At 40.9% G+C, this 7,626-nt stretch overlaps 1 protein-coding gene across 1 annotated transcript; it reads left to right on the forward strand.

Moving 5' to 3' along the window:
• Positions 1-800: 800 nt before the first annotated feature.
• Positions 801-3,193, forward strand: LOC147633850 (myosin-G heavy chain-like protein). Its single transcript, XM_086804902.1, has 3 exons — positions 801-1,148; positions 2,544-2,594; positions 2,718-3,193. The coding sequence occupies exons 1-3, from the start codon at positions 869-871 to the stop codon at positions 2,990-2,992; spliced, it is 606 nt and encodes a 201-aa protein (XP_086661028.1). The 5' UTR covers positions 801-868; the 3' UTR covers positions 2,993-3,193.
• The last annotated feature ends 4,433 nt before the right edge of the window (positions 3,194-7,626 follow it).

Consider the following 7,626-nt stretch of genomic DNA (forward strand, 5'->3'; position numbering starts at 1 on the left):
AGACATGCCAAAAAGGGCACAATTACTAAAAATTCTTCATTGGTTGTTCGAAGGCTGAAATTCTAGACCTTTGAAGTAAAAGTCCAAGTCATCCTTTGAATTTGACCCCATCAAACGACCAGCCTAAAAATAGAGACACTATTAAAAAATAGGTAGGACATTCTTTTACAAAGGGAATTTACAACTTGGTTGTTTTTAATTTTGTTTTTGTGAGGAAGAATATACACACATTTTTTCTTTCACCCCTTTGTGGAGTGAGGAAGAGGGGTAGGAGGGGAAGGCTGCCGCCTTATCTACCTGGCTATTGTCCCCCTGTCCCCCTCCCCAAATTGAAAAAGTTTGCCAGGCTCATTCACAATGCTATTAACAGGTCCATGATGCTCTTAACCAAGTCAACTTGGTCCATGAGAATGCTCTTTAGAACACTATCTTTTTTTAAAATTTTTGGCGACTACTAGAAGGGAGCAAAATACTCCGTGAGGACCCCTCATATCCTCTACAGAGTGAGGGCACGGTAACAATCGGGTGTCTAGCCGAGGATCGAACGTGGTACATCCAAGTTACAAGCCACCCCCTTTAATCACTAGAACGAGCGTCAGATGTCATTTAAAACACTATCTTGATAGAAGCCTAGGTGTGTGTGTGTGTTAAATGGTGGCCACCTAATTTTTTAGGTGAAAAAAAAGTTAGATGGCCATCTAAGGTTTAGACACAAAGCCAAGTTTTGTGGACAGAAATGTGAGGAGACACGTTGGCAGCCAACTTGGCATAATGTATGGTGGGTGAAGAGGATTCATAAGAAGAAGAGTTGTCTTCAAGGAGCAAATTCTGTGTGTGGAAAAGGGGAGAATTGTTTGCTGCTACCATCATGTTGAGAAGCCCTTCTTCTCCAGTGGAGCCGATTGTTTCCTCTTTGAGCTCGAATCGCAGCAGCAACATAGCCGCCCAAAACCCGCTTCCTAAACTGCCTGCAAGGACTTTCCTATTTGGGAGAGATTTTCAGAAGAAGGAGCACAGGAGAAGGCCTTGCCCATGTGCTTTCTCTTCTCTGCAGCACGAAAGAGAATTGAGAGAACCCTCGCCTCTGCAAGCTCAACCCACAGTTGAAAGACAGAGTGCATCTTCAAGTGGGCAAGTCCTGCAAAGCGGTAAGCCTCCCCTTATCCTCGTTTCTCATCATAATAAAAATCATGAAAAATTTCATGATCTTCGCTGAACGGTTTCCTCTCTTTCTAATAACATTCATGATTTTTGGTGCAAAATTATATTATGAAAATCATCTTCCCACCCTGAATTGACTACCCAGGTCTTTCATGTTGTGTTTGATGATGAATAAATATCATGAAATAGTACTGAATCAGGAGAATTATCTTCTGATGATCTAATCACTAGTTTTTTTAAAAGTAGATCCTACTAATAGTTAACCATTCCACCTCCTGTACGCCCATTTGCCATAGCCGTGCCATCTACGAACCAATGGGATGCCTTCAGTGGGGTTTGAACCCCCTGACCTCCTGGTCAAGCGCGGCACAAACACATGCCGCCGGGCTACAAGCCCGTTGGCTCTAATCATGGTTGGGTTGTAATGAGAAAGGGAATGGACACAGGGAGGGCATTCTCCAATGTCATTGTCTTTCAAAGGTGGATGACTGATGCCAGCACTGCAGGCCCACATTCCAAGGCTGTCCGGCCGATTTCCAACACTTGTCAGCACTCGGGTGGTCAGAGCATCTGACATATGGGTGTGGGTACCAGGTGCCCACCTGCAAAGCTTGTTCATGTTATATACTTTCTCTCATATCTAAAAGAACCCTTTGATCCATGGCTACATTCATGGTCTTTTACAGACACCTCCCCCATCCATTCATATGGTGGGGGAGATCCCCTGCCAATTAGCTATGTGCAGGTCAGATCTCTCCTTTTTGTGGGGGGGGGGGGGTGTATGTCTGTTGATCCCCCTTAAAACTACTTTATAGAGAGCCCTCTAAGTAGAACCCATCTGCACATGAGCATTCCGATTTTTTCGCCCATCAGTATGTATAGCAGTGTTGATGCTGCCTATTGGGGTTGGATGGGGGAGATCCTGCACACGAGGGATGTGTGGTCGAGATCTCCGCTTTTTGTGGATGGGAGTTGTCTGTTAAGTCCCTTGAATCTACCTCTCATAGAGCACCCAACTGCAGATGAGCTTTCCGATTTTTTTGCACATCAGTATGCCACTGTTTTAAACATGGTAGCAAGCCATAGTGTTCAATCTGCGTATTCATTGACTGTAATAAGAACCATTGGGCAGGGGATATCCCCCATCCAATTGTATGGGTGGGGGTTGGATGGGGGAGATTCCCTTCACATGAGGGATGTGCGGGTGGGATCTCCCCTTTTGTGGATGCAGGTTATGTCTGTTAATCCCCTTAAATCTACCTGTCAGAGAGCCCTCTACGTACCCATCTGAAGATGCTCACTGTCCTACACATGGTAGAAGCCATAGCGTTGAAGCTGCCTATTTATTGTTTTGACTGTAATAAGTACGTGGTGTTGTGCAGCCCAATCTCAGCTGGAACTTTTGGAGAAGCTAACATCAGCGAGGGAAAAAGGTTAGTTTTCGGTTTTGTTGTTCTTGTTACATTTACCATTACATTATTTCAAGTTGGCTGTAACCACCATATCTTGGCAATTGTTTTCAATTAATTAAATATATTTGCATATATTGATGACAGATCCAGAGAAAACTACTATAGCAGAACAGCTTGCAAGTAAGGTGGTGGTGGACACTGATGAGGCCTCTGTACCTCTGGGTAAAAAAGTCCCCATGGTGTATGATGATCTCACAGTATCGCAGAAACGGAACATAAGGCGTCAGAAGTATTTGGATCAGGTTAGCGAGCGGAATGACGCACCATTTTTCGCCACCATCGCCCTCTTTGTCATCCTTCCACCTGCTGTCATCTTAGGAGTTGCTGTTGCCACTGGCTACATTGATCTGCTTCCTTGACATATCTATACAAGTATATGAGCAATGTATAGTATAATGTAGACTGCAGCCATCAATTGCTTTTGATGTGTGTAAGCTCATTTAAATGTGGAGTTGCGGTGCTTTCTTAGAATGAGGGTGGTGCTATGGAGAAAGTGGGTGGGATTGCGGTTTTGTATCATATGAACATATATCAAGTACATGAAGTAGGCTATTTGAGGTGGTATGTATGTAATAGTGAGGGAGACACCATGTTGAGGTGTTTCTGCAAGTATGCTCTCTCTCTCTCTCTCTCTGTATATCTTAAGTGGAAAGTATGCATGCTTTTTTTCCTGCGAAGAGAATTGAAATGTTTATGGCTTCTGATAGGATCAGTACAAGTCCTGAAATATCAGGCACAATTCTTATCTCCAATGTTCTACAAAATACCATGTTAATTTGGCCGAAGTTCAAGATTTTATTGTGTTTTGAGTTAAAAATGCAAAAGCTGTATACATACTGTTTAACAAATGTGTAATGAAAAGAGAGAGATGAGCTTAATGTGTGAAGATCAATAACGCGGGACAATCGGTTAGTAGGTCTTTCAGGGCACAACAAAGTGTTAAAATCGAATTCCTAGACATATGATTATAATAAAAAACATAGCACTCGAGAAAATATTTTTACCAAACTTCCTTGTTACCATGGGTGGAAGCGGAAATCATAGATTTGAACAAGCATTTTCTTCGTATAATCTTTTTAGGACATAGCTAAAAAAGTGATAGTTTTGAAGAGGTATTTTTCCCATCTCCCACGTGAAACTGAACTTATCTTTTCATGAGATTGGGTAGTTGGATGCCATTTAACAAAGTTATTTTGAGTGAGAGCATGGTTTAGTTTGACCAAGGTGAGAGGAGAATTCTTAAAACCAACTATGAGTTACAGCCTTGTTGGGTCATCAAGTTGGTGGATGATAAAAAGTATAGGAAGCTCATTACACTTCTTGACTAAATGCTTGTTTGAGGATAGAGCTTTTTTATAGGTATTGAAGAGAGCTTTTTACAGGCTTGTTTGGGGGGAGAGCTTTTCTAGATTGTGGCACTAGGATTATGTGGTTTTAGATATTTGAAATCTTCCCCTGTCAAAGATGGAGAAAAAGTCATGCACTATTACGCTACAATCACCCATGGCAATGGCTTGGTAATTCTAATCCTAAAGGTTTAGGAACTTTAATTCGAGTACAAAAGATTTAAATATTTTATCTGCTTACTTAATCCTTGTCAATATTGGCTATTGACTGTGGTTTGTTGATAATTGACTATTGACCATTGATCGACCATTCACCATTGATAATTGATAGTTTGCCATTGACCACTGGTTAGAAGGAAATTGCTTGTTCCCAAATTTCATGGACATTAGCACTAGGTTGATAGCATGACAATTTGTTGGAGTTTTTACTAGCCATCTATTTTCACTTGCTATTTTATTTTTCTTCTATATTATAACTTTAATTTCATCACAAAAATTTAATTTTTAATAAAAGAAATATATTAGAAACTCTACCAACTACATTAGTAATAACAAAAATAAGGTCCAAAAAAGGGAAAAAAGCAAGTTTGGAGAAAGGTAAGCCTTATTTACAAATTCTTTTAGACCTTGGATCAAAATAATTTGAATGGGTTTTTTTAGTGTTTTTACTTTTTTATATTTCTATGTAGCACCCTCATTTAGTGAAGGTGACCTCAAAACATGACCTTGTAATATTTTGGAGTCTTGAGTAGACATTATATACATAGTAATGACTTCTACACGTATAGTGTTGAAATGATTATTAGATTGTAATATCCCCATTTCATATAATTGTGTCTTTTAAAATGATTATTGCTCTGTAGAGACTTGTGCTATGAATCTTTTCATCGATCCCAGTTGCATTTTTAGCTTGTTATGAGATCGTTTGGACTCTTACCATGGTTTCTGAGTTTGTATTCATAAGTAGATATTCAAACCAGTTATGGAAGGCATAATTAAAGACACTTGAATTTCTTGTGTGTATGAAAATGTAGACTTAAAAATGTCAATTTTTGACTAAACTTATTGCACAAGTTAGCATGTACACATTTTTTGAATTTCTTTTTTGGGACTATGATTTTTAGTACCTCCAAGTCCTCTAATTTTTATTCTTTATAGTATGACTAGAAAAAAACTATTATATCATTCCAAAGGATCAATGGTTGGATTATATCCATTGCCTTCTTCCCTCATGCCCATTTTTATTTTCTCTAGGTTTCAATGCATGGTCTGATTGGGTTGGTTTGTTGGGTTAGGCTACTCACCTGGACCATTGGGTGTAGGTGACGTGTGTTTACCAACAAAAGCATTTATCCGTTAGATCACACATTTATCTTTAAACTCATCTATAAAGGCACATTTCAAGGAATTAAAATTCACCTTTGCTTTTGGTTTTAGAAATTGGAATCATTGTGGTTCGTGTTTTGTGTGGAGTCATCAATATTTCCAATGGCTTCACATATTTTCTTAAAATTTTGCTAGATTTGATCTTTATCTTGAAAATTTTATGAGTTAGTGCCACTAACTAGTCAAATATCCTCCTTCCTGGTTCTTATGCTACTAACTAGTTCTTAATGGATTAATAATTAAAACTGTAAGCTCTTTAAGCAGGATAATGCAAGAAAATCTCTCCTTTTCTATTTGTGTAAGAAAAAGTGTTCAACAAGTTGACCTTTGCAAGTAAGTTCAAAGATATAGCAATCCCTCTCAGAATTGAACTGAGATCATTGGCAAGCTAATATGTTACCATTTACACCAAGGGATTCTACTGCTATACATCAGAGTTGCAAGAATTGACAGATCTTGCTAGATATCCAGCAAACAAGCCAAATAGTTGTGAATCTTTTTGCAATCAAGACAATTGCAAGCAAATCTTGATGAATGTCTAGCAAGAATGGTCTGAATCAGTGCAAGATTGATAAATTTACAGACAGTATGAATGCATGCATGAAAAAACCAGTGAAATGCATCTATGGAGACAGTTTACAAGCCAGCTATTGGATGTATGCTTGTGTGTCACTGACCAACATCAACAAAAAGCAACCACAGGAAGCTAAGCTAACACAACAACATCATCGCCATTCAAGGCTCAACACTCAGATCTATGGCAACAACATTAGTGAGAAGAAACTGTGCTACTGCATATCTTTCAGTTCCTATAGCCACAAGATTATGCAAACCATTCATTGCAAGCGTGGAGAGTATGTCGGATAGCAGCTTCATCGCCTCTATGAGGCGCAGCAAACATCTAGTGCAGTGTTGTGGTACTTGCGGGTGGTGGTGAGCGAGGTGCACCATCTATGTGCAAACCAAGCAAACATGCGCGATGTGTAGGATCTATCTGATTGATGACTCCAGCAAACCAACACTACCACAAGCTTTCATTAAAGCGTGCAAATCAAGTAATCAAGTGTTGAAGTCTACCCTCCATGGCTGGGAGCCTACAATGCCAAGTGACGCCACCGACTCCCCGGGTACGAAACAAGGCTGCAGGGCACTGCTGCATGCTCTCTTAGTCCCTGCCCAGCACTCTAAGTGCTTCTCAAAGGGTGTAAAAGCTTTACGATGGCTCTGAAATTCAGAGAAGAAAGCACCCTAGCCCTAGCAGCAGTTTCATTGCCTTCGTACAGGCAATGCTTCATCGGACTCCCACAAATCGCGGTTTGCTACAGGCTGCATTTCAACGCCTTCCTATAGGCAGCGCTTCATCGCCTCTAGCCAGCGTTTCTTACATGCCCACTCCAACAAGCGCCGTAAGCGTGCCCACTCCAACAGCAGGCGACTCTAACATCGCCTCTAGCCAACGTTTCTTGCATGCCCACTCCAACAACTGAAAGCGTGCCCACTCCAACAGCAGGCGGCACTAACAGGAGATCAACGCTCAATCAGCATCCCAGCCTTTGTGAAGCTCAGCACCAACACGCAACGCTTCCTAGACGCTCAGCATGCGCCCACTTGTCTGCAGCTTTGCAACGCTAGCACTTCGGCCATCCAGGGCAGTACCAACAGAGGCGCTTCATTGCATTTCTAGAGCACTAAACACTCAGTCGTCTGCAGCGCTTTAGAAGTCGAGCAACGTTTCAGCATTCCTAGAGCAACAAACACTCAGTCGTCTGCAGCGTTTCAGCGTTTCATTGCATTCCTAGAGCAATAAACACTCAATCGTCTGCAGCGCTTCAGAAGTCAAGCAACGTTTCAGCGCTTCATTGCATTCCTAGAGCACTAAACACTCTGTCGTCTGCAGCGCTTCAGAAGTCAAGCAACGTTTCAGCGTTTCATTGCCTTCTTAGAGCATTAAGCACTCAATCGTCTGCAGCGCTTCAGAAGTTAAGCAACGTTTCACAGTCTTTCAGCAGGCGGCTCCAACATTTATAATTTAAAATTAAATAAAAAAGCTATGCTACACAGACATGGTGTTTCAAAAAAAGAAATGCAGCATCATAGACCTTAAAACGCTCTCAGCTTGGTAGGGTGACAGAGAGAGAGTGAGAGAGAGATCTCTCTCAGTCGAGAGAGAGATCTCTCTCAGTCATGCTAAGTGTGAAGGAAGAAGAAGGAGAAAGATAGAACGTATAGTTTTTTTTTCTCTTCTATCATCTTTTGCTTTA

The sequence above is a fragment of the Cibotium barometz genome, chromosome 11 (genome assembly GCF_041138505.1).
Source record: "Cibotium barometz isolate CiBa-2024 chromosome 11, ASM4113850v1, whole genome shotgun sequence".
NCBI classification, from domain to species: domain Eukaryota; kingdom Viridiplantae; phylum Streptophyta; class Polypodiopsida; order Cyatheales; family Cibotiaceae; genus Cibotium; species Cibotium barometz.

Excerpts from the sequence above, each read along its gene's own strand:
- LOC147633850 (XM_086804902.1), top strand. The coding sequence starts at position 869 with ATGTTGAGAAGCCCTTCTTCTCCAGTGGAGCCGATTGTTTCCTCTTTG. Across the intron at positions 1,149-2,543 it reads TGGGCAAGTCCTGCAAAGCG|CCCAATCTCAGCTGGAACTT; the intron begins GTAAGCCTCCCC and ends GGTGTTGTGCAG. Across the intron at positions 2,595-2,717 it reads AACATCAGCGAGGGAAAAAG|ATCCAGAGAAAACTACTATA; the intron begins GTTAGTTTTCGG and ends TATTGATGACAG.